Source organism: Patella vulgata, chromosome 6, assembly GCF_932274485.2.
Source record: "Patella vulgata chromosome 6, xgPatVulg1.2, whole genome shotgun sequence".
NCBI lineage: Eukaryota > Metazoa > Mollusca > Gastropoda > Patellidae > Patella > Patella vulgata.
Window position 1 is genome coordinate 28,258,966 of NC_065884.2, and position 17,561 is coordinate 28,276,526.

Consider the following 17,561-nt stretch of genomic DNA (forward strand, 5'->3'; position numbering starts at 1 on the left):
CCGGTTAGCGGTTTCCTAGATATCAGGTTACCACACATTTCATGTGGCACGGCTACAGACTGCAATTACCAACCGATTTCAATGAAACTTGCAGATTATAATTACAATAATAATATCTCAGAGTAGGCAAAGTTTCGGCCACTTCTGGTTAGCGGTTACCGAGATATCAGTTTACCACACATTTCATGTGGCACGGCTACAGACCGCAAATACCAACCGATTTCAATGAAACTTGCAGATTATAATTACATTAATAATATCCCTGAGTAGGCAAAAGTTTGACTACTTCCGGTTAGCGGTTTCGGAGATATCACGCTACCACAGATTTCATGTGGCAAGGCTACAGACCGCAATTACCAACCAATGTCAATGAAACTTGCAGATTATAATTACATTAATAATAATCTCAGAGTAGGCAAAATTTCGACCACTTTGGATTAGCGGTTTCCGAGATATCTTAGATTACCACATATTTCATGTGGCACAGCTACATACCGCAACTATCAACCGATTTCAATGAAACTTGTAGATTATAATTACATTAATAATATCTCAGAGTAGGCAAAATATGGAGTGTCGCAGGGTTTCGTTCTTGGATCTGTTTTATTCACACTCTACGCTTCACCCATCGGGAATATAATTCGAGTAAATTTTACTAATTATCTGCTGTAAGACGATGATACAAACTTTGTTTGGAATTAAACAAGTCTAATGTAAATATCGAAATCGAAGGAATTGATGCGTGTGTTGTAAAGAAACGACAATGGATGAAATGTATTTTTGTTTTATCAAAAAGTTAATAAATTTCGGAGTCCCTAAGTGCTCCCTCTAGCCGAATACCATAAAAATGGGTGAAGATTTAACTTGAATAAACGTGGAATACCATTCAATAATATACACGATATATATCACGGGATTATGATTTTAGGGCTGCAACGATTCACAACTACCTCGATTCGGTTCGATTATCGATTTTAACCATTCGATTCGATTTTTTTCGATTCGATTATCAGCTACAATAACCAGTAAATGTTCCTGTATATAATTCATTAAAAACAATAAAAACACAAGACTAAAATTCTCTTGAACACTTTTATTGGTTTGACAGGTTTGTTGTGTTTCCTGTTTTATGGGATATGTCAGTGTAGCATACTCTACAAGTTGCCACATCTTTAGAGTTTTTTCTTACACCAAAATGATCCCAAACTTTAGATTTCAAATTACCAGGTGGTCGAGAAAGTACGTCGTCTGCCATAATTTTACCTTCCAGTGTTTACTTGACTCCGGGTAATAATCGCTAAACACGAAAATATCCGAAGATAATGACCGGAATTATCAGCTAATGAGATCGTTTAGAATTTATATAACGATTATCGAAATGAACATTCGGTACGTCACCAATTTCAAATAAATTAACTTTCGTCAGCATACGGAAATTGTTTTAAAGGGAGGTTACTCTGTTTTAGTTATGTTTTCGAGTGACATTCGTGTTTTGTTAACGTAAATTAAAAGTTACGTAAAAACAAAGTTTTTTTTTTAAATTTTAAGTGGACTTAATTGCTACAGGTCTTTCATTTTTTTTTATATGGTAAGGTGTACGTTGTTTTTATTTGAAATTTAATTTGCAATTAAACCGAATCGAAATTTGAACGTTGTAGATCGTGGATCGAACCGAGACGGCTAGTGTCGGTTATTGGTGCACCGAACTGAATCGTTGCAGCTCTAATATGATGTACTTTTCGTATGTAAAGCCCGTTGGTTGAGATAGCTTTGTCTGAAGGGCAACTCACGTGACGAAGGACTATAACATTGTATAGTCAAAGTCATGTGATTAACAAAATAACTTATAAAATAACCGTCTTCGGTACAATTCCCACAATTAATATAACCCTAGATGGTAAAAGGTGAAACTTTAAGAAAGTATACTTCGACTAAGCAAGGCTGTATACTACCATAGAGTGAACACAATCACGGGTATGTTCGATTTTTCTTTTACTTTCTCTATAACGTACGCCTTGTGTGTGTGTGTGTGGGGGGGGGGGGGGGGTCTAAACATGTATGCACATACTAATCGGTCCTTCAGTGTATGAAGTATTAATGATGAAATACAATGTAATTTGATTCTGGAATTCTAAACAAAACCTCAGTCATATTAAAAATGGAAATTTGTCAACAACTCGGTAAATAGATACTAAATAAAGTTATTGGAAAAAATAATGCTGTAACCCATATTTAATAATGGAAATTATATCGAACTGTCGTCCAACATTGCAACAGTATCTGTAAAGAATTTGGCTAGGAACAGGAGATTTTTATGCGCCCACATTTTCATGTGGACTTATATTGTCGTCGCCCCTGTCCGCCCTGACGTCCGTTCACGTTTGTGAACACTCTATAGGTTACAATATTTATCCGATCTTGAAGAAACTTGGAAAATAGGTTGATATTCCAAAGATCTCGATTCCTTTCGAGTAACTTTGGATTATGGTCCCACGTTGTTAGACTGTCGACCCTCTAGAAGTTACAATTTTTAAACGATTTTGATGAAAGTTAAAATATAGCAAAATGAGCAAAATTTAACTATTTAAACTTGATTTTGAAATAAACGGAACTCGCCAACGTCCAAGATAAAATATACAAGAGTATGTATCAAGCAACTCGACTATATTTTATATGATGTATACATTATTGAATTAAGGATGATTGTTGTACTAGCGGAGTAACGTACAACGCACTTAACATTACACACAAACCATTAACAAAGGAAACAGACCGTGTCGTTTCTTCTTTCTGTATAAATATAAATATATATTGAGTGCACTGCAGTAAGTAGTAGACATTGTTATTTAGATTTTTATACGCCTACATTTTCACGTGGACGTATATTTATAATGATGATAAATTTATGAATTGTTTCTATTTCGTTTTTTCAATAGTTCATTCGTTCAGTATTCATTCATTCAATTAAACATTTCTATTATTCTTATGTTTCTGTTAATCCACCATTTTAATTAGACGTTAAGCTACTAATCTTATGACAGACGGTTGACAGCTGACACATTAACGAGTTCAATTACGATCTTATTGTTTTATTTTATTGCAATGTCTTGTATGTTTTAATCTTTCCGCGTTAATTGTTATTAGTAGCCTTGGTGTAATTGTTAATTCCTTAGACACCATTTTATTATAAATACCGATTTGTACATTTATATAGTATTCTAGGTTTCATCCCGTTTCCAGGACAGTTACTCTGCTTGCCGGACGTGCTGTTCTCCGTATATGATGTTTAATGTTTCCGGTAATAAATAGTTTCAAGGATAGTTCAAGTCTTTAGTTATTACCGAAGATTCTCACTGCTACAGATTGGTGGAGTGCTTTGTGAGGCAAGATCTCGGAACCTTTTGCAAGCGAGTAAGTTAAATCTTTACAATATGGAAAATTTAATCATCCCTGATGAACTGACAGAGATCTTGAAAACTATTGGTATGAATACTAAGGCCAACCAATGGAGAATTGATCGACGAGAACGTAATACTTCAGTTGTTTTAACTTGGTCCAGTTTTAATTCAGTGGACAACAGAAAATCGACAAGTAAGCAAAAAAGAGATTTTATAAGAGGACAGCGGTTTAAACAGATGCTTGCTGCCAAAGAATCGACGGTACCCCCAGTAAATGTAATTGCCACAAAAACTAATATAGCTGTTCAAACGATCGAGCGAGATAAAACCAACAGTATCTAGATGGTGTTAAACAATGTGCCCAGAACTGTCAGATAAAAGTGCCACAGCAGTACCAACCACTTACACTAAAAGTACACACTGGTATATATTGTCGCCCCGTCCGTCAACAATTGTTTGAGGACACTCTACAGGTCACAATTTTTTATCCGATTTCAACGAAACTTGAAATATAGGTCTATCTCGCTAAGATATCGATTCTTTTCGATATTGGCATGTATCATGGATTATGGCCCCTGATTGTACGAAAAATTGCTTTTTATACGCCCACATTTTCATTTGGACGTATTATGCCGTCGCCACTGTCCGTCCGGACGTCGGTCCGTCCGTCCGTCCACAATTGTTTGTGGACTCTCTACAGGTCACAATTCTTATCCGATTTCGACGAAACTTGAAATATAGGTTTATCCCCAAAAGATCTCGGCTGCTTTCGATATTGGCATGTATCGGATCGAAACTTCATGGATTATGGCCCCTGTTTGTACGAAAAATCACGTTTTTAGCTTGTGGACCCTATAGAGGTCACAATTTTTATCCGATTTTGTTGAAACTTGAAATGTAAGTCTATAACCCAAAGATCTCAGTTCCTTTCGATATTTGCGCATATCGGACATTAACTTCCTGAATTATGGCCCCTGATTGTACGAAAAATCACGTTTTTAGCTTGTGGACCCTATAGAAGTCATAATTTTTATCCGATTTAAAAAATCGTTCTATTATATCACCGTTACACCCTAAGGATGACTGAGTTCTAATTTCGTAAAAATCGGCCCATAATTGACAGACAAAATGGCCGCCATTCGTTCCCAAATAGCGTAAGAATATGGTATATCAAGGTTGTTGACCCTATAGGGGTCACAATTTTTATCCGATTTTGTTGAAACTTGAAATGTAAGTTTATAACCCAAAGATCTCGGTTCCTTTCGATATTCGTGCATATCGGACCGTAACTTCCTGAATCATGACCCCTGATTGTACGAAAAATCACGTTTTTAGCTTGTGGACCCTATAGAAGTCATAATTTTTACCCGATTTAAAAAAACGTATTATTATATCACCGTTACACCCTAGGGACGACTGAATTCGAATTTCGTGAAAATCGGCCCAAAATTGACAGACAAAATGGCCGCCGTTGGTTCTCAAATAGCGTAAGAAAATGGTATATCAAGGTTGTGGACCCTATAGAGGTCACAATTTTTATCCGATTTTGTTGAAACTTGAAATGTAAGTTTATAACCCAAAGATCTCAGTTCCTTTCGATATTCGCGCATATTGAACCGTAACTTCCTGAATTATGGCCCCTGATTGTACGAAAAATCATGTTTTTAGCTTGTGGACCAATTAGAGGTCATAATTTTTATCCGATTTTAAAAAATCGTATCATTATATTACCGTTCCACCCTAAGGACGGTTGAGTTTGAATTTTGTGAAAATCGCCCCAAAATTGACAGACAAAATGGCCGCCGTTCGTTTTCAAATAGCGTAAAAATATGGTATATCAAGGTTGTGGACCCTATAGAGGTCACAATTTTTATCCGATTTTGTTGAAATTTGAAATGTAAGTTTATAACACAAAGATCTCAGTTCCTTTCGATATATGCGCATATCGAATTGTAATTTCCTGAATTATGGCCCTTGATTGTAGGAAAAATCACTTTCTTGTTAGCTTGTTCTCTATCCATCTCTCGAAAATGTGGGCGTATCCTGCCTGGCAGCCGCTGGTTTAACTTATGGACCCTATAGAGGTCACAATTTTTATCTGATTTCGATGAAACTTGAAATACATGTTTATAACCCAAAGATCGTGGTTGCTTTCAATATTCGCGAATATCGGGTCGTAACTTCCTGAATTATGGCCGCTGATTGTACGAAAAATTATGTTTTTAGCTTGTGGTCCCTCTAGAGGTCACAATTATTATCTGATTTACAAAAACGTTCGAATATATCACCGTTACACCGTAATATTGGTTGACCTCTAGAGGTCACAATTATTAACTGATTTAAAAAACTGTTTGAATGTATCACCGTAATGTTGGTTGAGTTCGAATTATGTGAAAATCGGACGAAAACTGCCAAACAAAATGGCCGCACCTCTACGCTAATAGTGTAAACATCTGGTATATCAAGGTTGTGAACCCCCTAGAGGTTACAATTTTAATGAAATTTGAAATGCATGTTTATAACCAAAAGATCGTGGTTCCTGTCGATATTCGCACATATCTGGTCGTACCTTTCTGAATTATGGCCCTTGATGTAACGAAAAATCGCCTTTTGTTCTCTATCCATCTCTTGAAAAGTGTGGGCGTATTCTGCCTGGCCGCCGCTGGTTAGAAAAGGTATTACTTAGGCATCTGTGTTGACATGTTGATTGTTAATAACAAGTGTGAATATTATCACAATCAATAAACTTAATATTTAAAAAAATAATTAAGAACTTTAATGGGCTTTTTATTGTTATTTATCATCCCTTCCTGCTGTCTGGCTACTTTGTCTCAATTAATTATGGCGTGTATAAAACCTCATTTTGAAAAATACAAATTTATATTATGGTTTATTATTGTGTATTATTGGGAATTGCATATAGGCCTATGTATGGGGGCGCCAAAATCTGTTGAGTGCTTAGAGCCTCCATTGGTATTAATTCGGCCCTGTATACATTTTATATAATAAAGTATTATGCTTATTGAACCCAACCGTCTTTATTAGCCCGGTTGATGGGCAGAAATGTAAGACGTTCAACCCCGTCTCGTTTCAATGTTGTATGAAAACCGGCTTACTACATGTAGTATTATGGAACTATCTGCAGGTTTATAATGAAAATAAATTATCATTTTACTTTAACGTTTCGTGTTATTTTCAGGTGTGAACTTGCAATGTTTCTAGTTTTGATTCTAGCCACTACAGTGGCTTGTGTCAGAGGTTATGCTGGATATCAGGAGAAAATACCTAATGGGGGGAATGTTCCCCACTCTTGTAAACCTAATTACTTGTGGAAGGGTGTTGGTCATTTAGACCAAGCTGGTGGAGGTGAGAGAAATCAGTTTGGTAAAGATTTTGCTCAAGCTGAACATAAGGTAGGATGTATATACACACACACCCTTTCATGGGGTCATGAAGCCTCAAACTAACGCCTCGTAACAAAACAGGACTATAAAACATTCCGTTGGATTAGTTATTTGTTTAAAATAATTGTTTAATAAGCTTTGAACGAATATCACCTAAACTTTAAAAAATACATTTTGCAAATAAATAAATCTCGGTGCTGGCTTAAATAAACTATTTAAGCGATTATAGTCAATTTGAAATTTAAACCTTATTTTAAACTATTTATTATAAAAAATCATCGAAAGAACACAAGAACAGTAAAGAAAGGGAAATCAAGCTTAAACTGTATATTTCGAAATAGTATTAATAAATATATGATTGGGTTCTCTCTAAAAAATTTTAATTTGTGATTGATTGTTTTTGTAAATATACATTCAAAGTATTGACACAAATCATGTTTTTAAGTACTTTTATTAAGTAAACACTTTGTTTATTTTGTGACACTATGAATCTATTAACTGATTGTTTGATTACGACCGGTTGTCTAGCTTCGGTTGTCACCTGACTTATTTGTGTTTCTGTGTTCCGTTTTATAAACCAGCAGCCTTTGTCACATTATAAATAAACAAATAAATCTATGTTTATATAATCTGTAACGTCACTATAGAATACAATGTTACAGTGCAATATGTATCAAACCCACAGGACGATTGGGATGGTTACAGACGGATTGCTGGCGTCCCATCGGTGTTGATGGGGTCCTTATTTACAGTAGGATGGTAATGAACCCCAACTGCCCACGTTCCTTACATCTAAATGGTTGCTTTTAGGACCAAAGTACATATAATAACTAATATAATGTCAGTGGGCCATAGAATTATGGTCTATGTAATGTATACATACATGTAAAGTCAGTGGGCCATAGAACCGTATTAGAAAGATGGTGTATATAATGTATAAATAGATGTATGATATTGTGTTATTTTAGTGGACTGTAGAATTATGTGAGAAAGATTCAGATGGAGATGGTATGAGTAATGGTCAAGAATTGGGAGATCCTAATTGTCAGTGGGAACAAGGGAAAGCACCAGATCGTGATACACTACTGAGTCATCCGGGTATTTGTGATCCGTGGGGAAGTGCCAAATGTAACGAGACAAATTCCTGGGTTAAATGTGATAGTGATGTTTTAACATGTCCAGCTATTGACGAGGAAGGTGGGTTATGTTGAAATAACGACGTGTGGCTCTGTACATCGAAAATGGGCCTAAAAGCATATATTAATGTAATGTGAATGTATATTAGATTAGACTTCTATATTTTCATGGCAAGATAATAACATCAATATTGATTGAAATGGGCCAATATTAAATTCTAATTATTTTTTTTAATTTTAAATATTTTGGGAAATGTTGAGTTAGAGGTTTAGTTCCTTTAAGCCGTGTACTACTAATTCATCAGCACTGTCCTTCAGATACTTTCGCGCGAAATAGAGAATTTTGTGGGAACTAAATATTTAATTGAACTGCTTTACTTAAAATTGTACCTCGTAAGCTTATTTAAGGTATTACATGAAAGTTTGTGTTACTTTCTGTTCTCCAGGTACACAGAGAATGGACCTACGAATAAACTTGACTTCCGTGCCTAATAAAGAAACGACATATATATGCATGACCTTTGATTTACCAAGTGATGAGGAGTATCATATGATCGCAACCAAACCCATTATTAATGAATCTAGAGTAATGCATCATATGCTGCTATATGCATGTGCTGACACTGGTAAGAAACAGTTGACGTATTGTGATGTGCCAGTCTAAGAATGTCCTTCCAATGTGTTTATGAATGATAACGTCAATAATGTCAAGATGTTATTAATGACTTAATTAGCCCCATATTTTACATCATCGTCTTTTTGCGAAGTTTTTGCTTTTGCCCTCACAAAGGGGTGTTTATGAACCGCTGGATTAAAGTTCTTTGATTACCCCGACAACGTCAAGACTGATCTTGTAGTTTAAGTTTCTAAACTGTCAACAACACAACACTCCTAAAAGTTTTGAATACATTGGGGTCGATGAAAGTGGATAAAATTGCATCTCATAGTTTCGGCTACCCAAATAATGCGGCTCCTTGCTACTGGGATAAATGGGGGGTAATGTACTGGGTAAACATTCGTGTGTATCTCTAATTAATTACTTAAAGATTCATTATTTGAGATTCGATAACGAGTTGGCAGTTCTCACTATAATAATTAAAAACTACATAACGTAAAGGCAATTTGCTGAAAATTTCATTCAAATTGATCCACTATGAACTGAGCACTAAGCGAATAAAATTTCTGCCTAGTCTCGGTCATCATTACTAAAGTCAGTACGTTAAACAGCACATTGTCTCGATTATCCAATTAATGGTTTAATCGAGAAGGAAAGTTATGCAGTAAATCGGATCACAATCCACTTAAGATCGCAGGCTAGCGATGGCATCTAGAGTTGATTATGGTCTGGATACGTTTATTAATGTCTAATTAATAATTTAGAAAACATATCAGGCCTAAAGAAAGACCTGCAGTAGACAGATTTAGCTCTTGCATAAAGTATGTTTAATAGAATTTTTTTTGCTGAAATGGAAAGGGATGCGTTGAATTATTTACAAAATGCACGCTTGTACAGAGATTATAATTATTTTAAGCCTAGCCTTTGAAAAAAGGATGGTGACTATTAAAATGGTTCTGTCCGTCCACAACGCTTTTTGGGCGCAATTTCGCCCATCTATTTATTTGGGAAATGTGGCGGGGTAACATCAGTCGGAGCAGAACAGTGGGACGTTAAACCCCATTTTATTTCATTTATCATTAGTTTTGCTTTTGTTTCTGGTCAGCACTGTTTAGTAGCTAATTAAGACAACCGGTAAAAAAGCCTTCCCTACCAAAGACAAGTGGTATCTGATGCTTAAGAAGAGTCACTATACCGAGCCGGGTCCTGGCTTAATTATTTATATTATTGTGGATGATTGTTTACGGTAAAAGGAGAAACTAAATTTATTTGATCTAGGTTAAAGTGTTGAAATAGGTTAATCTAGCGTGTTATTTCGATGTTGACATCAACTGTCGACTATGAAACACAAACATAGCTGTTTCTGTGAACTCTACACTTTAATATGGACACGTGGCTACTTTGCAAAGCAAATTTACACATCAGATTTGATTAAATCGACACTTTTTTGACTCTAATCAGAGACCTAGTCATCTTGATATTGACGTATTTTGTAATCGATACACGTGAAAACCTCTAGTCAAACTTACATATTTTAGCTCCAGCAATGACAGAACCTAAGGAATGTGGTATGGGCAGTGGCTGTGGGACTATGATTGGTGGGTGGACACTTGGGTCAGCAGGTGATTGTTTACATCATGAAGCTGGTTTTAGAATAGGAAAGGGTTTTGCTAAAAGGGCTCTTATCCAGGTTTGTGAGTCTCTGTCTTTGTCTCAACTGGTTATTTTATTATTTAGAACTTGCTCATTATTATGGTCAATAAGTATATGTAAGCGAGAATAATTTGTTGTAATTATTCACCATTTAACCACCCATTCCAACTATTAGTATAATTATATGATTTTTAACATGAAAGGTAATTCTCAGATTTAACAAGACAATCGGTTAAACCCGTACGTAACTAACGTACGAAAATTAATTGGTGGCTAGCTTTTTTTTCGCACGTATACAGTGAATGGCCATTTTGCTCAGTAATCCCAGCCAGAATTTGGCTATTTTCTAAATTTGCGTTAGAGTTTAAAATATTTGTTTTAGAACTGAAACACATTAACTATTAGTTAAAAACATCAACAGAATTGATTGTGTATATCTGAAATAGACCCGACCGACGCACAAAATAGTGCAATATGGCGGCCTCTATGAACAACCCTCGCAGACGCTGTCATTGAAGACAACGTCAATTCTATGAGTTGTAGATGTTATTTTTGTGAAAAATCATCGGAAGAAGAGAGAACATGTTGGGACTCTACGAATTATATAGTCTTTATGGGTGCAACGGACACAATGCTGAAGATAAACCTATTGTTTACAATGTTGACCTCATGACCCATTGACGCCAATGTGATGACCTGTGATGTGTAGATCACGTGATATGGATATCATGGCTACTGACTGTGTCTGAGATACTTCTCCGCAGGTAGCGTGTCTCAGATGTTCAGAATGGGTTAAACCATGCGACAAAAATGGCCAATTTAACTTACCTGATAATTTCAATACCAAATATTGACAGGTTAGAAAATGAACGCGAGATTTGTTTAGCTGAGTTAATTAACTCATTTAAAGAATTTCAATTCTGTGAGCAGCCTGATAATCGGGACGATCACTTAATACAATAACTTCAACTAGTATATAGAAATCATTATCCAACCTTCAATTTATAATGTTTAGGTATCTATCAAAAAAAACTTCTACTTGCTCATTCCGCGAGTGCCTAAAATGTAAAGGGTATGTTGGCGGTGACATTGATACAACTAGATATCAAGGACGACCTATAACAGTTCCGTTTTAACATTTTAGTATCATTGGAATAATCCAGAAAAACGATCGGATCTGAGTGATTCTTCTGGAATGGCCATCTACTTTACCAAGACCCTACGAAAATATGATGCTGGTGTATTCAGAACTGGACAAATATATTTAGAAATCCCACCTTTGATGCCTAAAGTTGTCCAGCAGTCAACGTGTAGTGCTAAATGTACGAAGAGAATCTTCAAAAAGCCTGCCTACCTGACAGGAGGTTCAAACCACATGCACTATTTGGGTAAGTGAAACACAAAATGACAAAATAGTGCAATAGTGTGTGGATTTTGTTAGAGGATGTGTCGAAGTGACAGTAACTGCTGTGAAAATTTGGTAATATTTGTGTTGGAAAGTACGGCCACTGTGAGAAACATGAGGATGACTCACTAAGCAACGAAACATTTCCCTATAAAAACTACTAAAATAGACTGGTGTGTGTGAAGAACGTTTCATAAACTTATCTTGAATGATTTCTGATAGATACTCCAGAATAATAGGTGTTTAGCAATTGACTTATAAAATAATACTATAATAATTGGTATGTATACAATCACTATGTTTATTGCACTGCAACATTTCAAAAAGATTAAATAGTTCGTTTTCAAGAAAGAACCTAACGTACAAATGACAAAAACCATTATTTGAGTATAAATGTACAATCACTTATGTGATTAATAGAATTTATTCGACTGTAGCCCAAACATATTGTGCACATTCATGTGTTTATTATGTTCAGGTGCAGCCCAACATGTCTTACTGAGAAGAACTGATGGTACTGAACAGATGTTAACAAATGATCAACAATTTAGATATGATAATCCTGTTGACTATAAGTAAGTACAGTGGAATCTCATTGTCTCGACATCGATTATCAGACCTGTCAGTGAGTTGTTTTTCATTAATAACAGTAAAGGCATTCCCTGTATGATGACAGGCTTGGAGTGTAACAGCGCAGTGGATGTTTACTACTGGCCCCAGGACTATTCATTTCATTTGATATTTTTTTTTATAAACATATTTTATTCACAATAAATGAATGGGAAATTGGGGAACAGGCAAACTGTCTATGTCAGACCACTATCCCTTTTTACAATACAAATTATATACTAATAACGAAAAGCAGTAAATACAATATTATACAACCCTCACTTAGTTGAATACACCTAAAGAATTATAGTATGTAATAATAATAATAATATTAATAATAATAACAACAACAATAATAGTTTAAAATCGTTTAGTTAAATTGAAGTATGATTGAACTGTTTGATATTTGTTGTTTATTTCTGGGAATTTCTGTGTAGTTTCTCTGATCTGCAGGTTAGTTTAATCGGGTTTGCTTGTGTGTTGTGCGGTCATCCTGTACTTCCTATATTAGTTTCTCTATTTAAGGAGACGGATCATCTGAGGGTTCCCACAACTATTTAAACTAAATCTGAATAGGTCTAAAATCACGTCAAAGGATTTTTTAAAATACTAAAGTATTTCTTTATATACACATACTCAATATTGGCGGGGATATTGGTGAACTATTGTCCATGTAAGTGTTTTTTTGAAATCATTAGAAATAATTTGTGACTCATTTGAATACTGTAGAAATGAAATAAAACAATGATATCCTACTTCAGGTATGAACCACCAATTGTTGTAAACCCCGGTGATAGCCTTGAAACAGTTTGTACTTACAAATCAATGAGTAGACACAACACTACATTTTATGGAGAAGGGACATATGAAGAAATGTGCTTTGCCTTTTTCAACTATTACCCAGCTGATGCCATCCAAGGCATTTGTGATACCAGAGGCAATTTTGAATACTGCGATTATCAGGAAAAGGGGTGCAAAATGGGTCAACTATTGAATATGACTCACCCAGATACAAAATCATTATTCGATAAGGTAAATTTCATAAGGTTATTGAAGCCAACAGTTAATTTAATGGGTGTTTAGTGTCTATTATTGAATGGAATAAATTTTAATTGAAATAATTGCCTGGTGTATTGTGATACCGTTTAAACAGTTCATATGATTGTATAATTGATGTTTATAATTAAAAGTTTGTACACAAACTTGACGTAGCATACTAGTAAACATTTTGCAAAGCTTCGCATAAATTCCAACCGCTGTCTCTGATTCCGGACATCATGCAGAGGGTGGGGAAATGGGATACCATTTGGGTAACTAAATTATGGAAATTTTACAGCTAGTAGATTTTTAGTATTTAAAAACTTTTTATGTGACAAGACGACGTGGTCCGTAGAACGTATAAAAACAGTATTTTCAACTGCACATTGTAGGTGATGTCGAAATGTTCAGTTGCTGGTTATTGTTATCATGGATGCCGAGCTGTTGTTGATGAGGTCAAGGAAACAAATGGTTGCTTTAAGGACAGAGTGGCAGATTTCACCTACAAAACTTTACTTAAATATTTGAGCCACAAGCTGGAAGTCTATAAATTTATTTACGCAATGCGGTCTTGTGAATTCGCCACTGAAAACCCAATTGTTTACCGAGAGTATAATAAGGGCAATGACGTGAATGATGGAAATGGAAGCAACAATAACAACGTAGCCTTTTATCTGGTTCTTATGTGCTTGGTCTACAGATTCATTTGAGTTCAGGCTACCGCATTCCATTTCTATCAAGAAACAGATTATATATTTTAAATGTATCCATATTTTCTTTTTTAAAATTAAAATAGGCACAGTCCATTATATTTCTAGAAAAAAAAATGATTATACCTTTTTAAAAAAAAAGAAGGTTTTGATTTATAAAAAGAAGATGAAAATGATATATATTAAATACGACCTTAATTTTTAAAGAAAAGGGTATATTTGTTTTTTTAAAAAAAGAGTAGGCCTGTATTTGCAAGAGAAGAGAATATTTTTAAGAAAAGAGAATATGTTTAAGCAAGAGAATATTTTTAAGCAAAGAGTATATTTTCAAGCAAAGAGTATATTTTCAAGAAAAGAGTATATTTTCAAGAAAAGAGAATATTTTCAAGAAAAGAGAATATTTTCAAGAAAAGGGAACATTTTTATATCAATGAATGCATATGCATCTATCGTTATCTTACGAACTGAAAACAGTGTAACCCATGTTAATTTTTAAGATTTTATATAAAAACAAAACCCTAAAAGCCCAAAACACTATCTTTTTATATCAAGGAATGTAATCCTTTAGTGGCATTTAGCAATTGGAAACATAACAAAACTATACAGTTATATGGGACAACAATCACTGGTTTATTATATGGTTTCGCATTGTACATATATATAGACCCTCAAGTTTACTAAATGTTATTGTGCTTGATAACGATAAGAGAATACTTCTCGAAACGTCGTGTCTGTGTATAATAAACCAGTGATTGTTGTCCCATATAACTGTATAGTTTTTTTTTTATCAAGGAATGTATATGTATCTAATGAACTGGAAACGATGTTACTCATGTTAACACTCAAATAAATCCATTTTTAAATTTATTTCGTGTTATTTATTGTGTAGAACATGTCCTTGCGCTACCAACCCGGAATAAGTTCATTGCCATACACCCCCTATATCTCTATCCACCATACCAAAACATTTTCATCGATCACCAGTCGCGAATAGCCGTGCATCTGTTGGGTTTACGCCTTCTTAGAGTCAAAACTTACAGGTTCGGCGCTCGTAACCGCAATCGCACTTTGCTAGCTCCCCACCACCACCACCTATGCCAGTCTACAACAGCAAATACGCTCAGTCAGAAAATGATTCTAAATCAATTGAATTTATATTTTTTACCCACCTTACACCATGGATAATAAGGGATTTTAAAAGTAACAATACAATATTTACTATTATACACACAGGAGGTTTTGACAAGATTTCAATAGCCGTTATCAATTGCAAGCATACACATTTTAAAACTGCACAGAAATGTGAAGGCTTTATCTCTACACAGAGCCACACAGTTGATAATAACGTAATTCCACAAGAAACAATGGGCTATAACCGATGCATTCATGAAGAAAGGCTTGGAGAGTTCAAATAAGAAAGAGGTAATTAATAACATGATTAATATACGAAGATATTAATGTCAGCGAGGCACCATAGTACTTTGATTCATGTACATTCACCAATGTTTCTATATCGCTGTAATGAATTAAAAAATATGATTTATTATTGGCGTATGTCTTATGAATTTTAAATACAAGATTTGGGATGTTAATCAGGGCATCAACAGATTACTTGTAATATCACCTACTAGCAGAATACTTGGCTTCGCCCGTGGCTCCAATTCGCACGTGGCCGAAATTCGACAGGGGCTCAATTAGACTGGGGCCCTAAATCGTCAGGGGTCAAAATTTGCCAGGGGCCCAATTCTCCGAGGGCCAAAATCTCCCGGTGCCAAAATTGGCCCTTTAATCACATTCGCCCGGGGCCCAAATTCGGTAGCCTAAAACATTTACGGGATCAGGGGTGGAGCGCAGCGACGAATCGTTATTCGTCCTGGAGACAGGTTCAATTTGCTCGTGATTCGCCCGGGGCCTAAAAGATGCATGGGGTCATGCTGATTATTTTGTTACCACATATGTGGGTATGGATCGCGGCGGCAAACCTTGATGAGCGACCAAACTCACATACATACTTACACATATCTTTGATGTTGTTTATATGGAAAATATAGTCACAGGTAGGGGTTGATATGTCAAAGTAATCTGCAGAATAGTGTTCTAAGCTTTAGTTTGCCAGTCACTAATTGTGCGTTATGGTCACACATTTAATCCATAGGTGAGTGTATGGGGATTATGGCACCTTCTCCGACACGCGGGAGCGTTGCAATACGCAAAATAGGGATTGGGATGTCATGTCTTCAAACAAGATATGTCGCGGTGGCTCAGTGGGTATGGTGTTTGCTCAGTAACCAGGAGGTTTGGTGTTCGGTCAGAAAGTTCCTCAGGGATTTTCCTGCCCGGTTTCCCCTTGTTGGAGATACAGGACGGATGGCTTATCGATGAAAAACGCCTAGTCCTTCGGTTGGAATGGAAAACTGAGGCCTGTCGATGAAAAACGCCTAGTCCTTCGGTTGGAATAGAAAACTGAGGCCCATGCATACCATTAGCAGAACGAAAAAAGAGTAGGGTGTAGCGCTGCTGTCCGGCCAAAGGTACCGTACAGAAAAGCAGGATAAAATCTTTAGTGTCTTTAAGGTAGGATGAGTGTTGGCATGCTAGAGGTAATAAGAAATGGTCTATATATCGTGATATGTTGTATGATTCGCTGCCACAGTCTGATATTATTGGACGTCCCTTGGGTAATTTATTAGGTTTTTATGTATTTTTGGCACAGCGGATAGATAATCATGTTGTTTTATTGTTATGTATTCCTGTGAATAATGTTTTACCTCTGCCGGGTTTGTTCCCAAAACAATAAGTCAACGAACTGGTTCTTTGGAAGCGATCGGTTGCCTGGGTGACGGGATCTCTCAGTCCCCGAGGAATGATACAATCCTATCCAATAACCAGGGTCTTTGCCATGACGGGTGGTAGGCAGCATAAATCCTTCTCGTCTTTACCGTTGTAGTTAGGAAGCTTCTTTCGGGATAAGTTGGGTGATTGACTCCATCTTGTAGTGATTCTAGGGTTAGGAATGATGGGCGATCTAGGGGACAGACAGTTGACAAGTGCGTTCAGTGGCGATACAGATCCTGGGGAAGTGGGTGAGCCAGACACAACGCGGTGCGAACTGGTTGATCTAACTGCACGCTTCGAGGGAGTGTTAATGCAAGTGCCTTCTCAAGGGGGTAATTTTCTCTTGTTGAGTGTGTTTCGTTTTGGTGTGTCCTTAGCCCATTTCAAGTTCAATGTCTCAATGGTGGTGGCTATGGCAGGCGTCTTCATGGCCGGCTTCACGAACTTAAGGAAATCGTGACCTTGAGGAAATCTACAGGTGGCCTTTGTAAATAGAGCTAACCATTCACCTATATGAAGTTTGAATATTCTACATTAATTAGAAGGAGGGTTATTGTGTTCCAAAGTCTCGAATAAACAGATTGAAGTCTCTGCTTAGCTTACAGGTGGCCTTTGTAAATAGAGCTAACCATTCACCTATATGAAGTTTGAATATTCTACATTAATTAGAAGGAGGGTTATTGTGTTCCAAAGTCTCGAATAAACAGATTGAAGTCTCTGCTTAGCCTACGCAGAAAAAACTCATCATCGAAAATCT

The 17,561-nt window shown here is 36.0% G+C and overlaps 1 protein-coding gene across 4 annotated transcripts; it reads left to right on the forward strand.

Moving 5' to 3' along the window:
- The first annotated feature begins 1,803 nt into the window (after positions 1-1,803).
- LOC126823596 (tyramine beta-hydroxylase) lies at positions 1,804-14,836 on the forward strand. Of its 4 annotated transcripts, none has more exons than XM_050552525.2 (10): positions 1,805-1,974; positions 3,215-3,411; positions 6,598-6,811; positions 7,771-7,999; positions 8,385-8,564; positions 10,093-10,244; positions 11,352-11,595; positions 12,091-12,187; positions 12,983-13,253; positions 13,652-14,836. In XM_050552525.2, exons 3-10 carry the CDS (start codon positions 6,611-6,613, stop codon positions 13,967-13,969), a joined length of 1,692 nt encoding a protein of 563 aa, XP_050408482.1. In that variant the 5' UTR covers positions 1,805-1,974; positions 3,215-3,411; positions 6,598-6,610; the 3' UTR covers positions 13,970-14,836. The 4 variants fall into 4 exon arrangements, with proteins under 4 accessions (XP_055957824.1, XP_050408482.1, XP_055957822.1 ...); XM_056101847.1 differs by having other exon boundaries at positions 3,223-3,411; XM_056101848.1 differs by having other exon boundaries at positions 3,241-3,411.
- Positions 14,837-17,561: the final 2,725 nt, after the last annotated feature.

What these genes read in the sequence shown, in the direction of transcription:
- LOC126823596 (XM_056101849.1), top strand. Translation starts at nt 6,611, where the DNA reads ATGTTTCTAGTTTTGATTCTAGCCACTACAGTGGCTTGTGTCAGAGGT. An exon ending in TCCAGCTATTGACGAGGAAG is followed by an intron (nt 8,000 to 8,384) that starts GTGGGTTATGTT and finishes TCTGTTCTCCAG; the next exon opens with GTACACAGAGAATGGACCTA. An exon ending in CTAAAAGGGCTCTTATCCAG is followed by an intron (nt 10,245 to 11,351) that starts GTTTGTGAGTCT and finishes TTAACATTTTAG; the next exon opens with TATCATTGGAATAATCCAGA.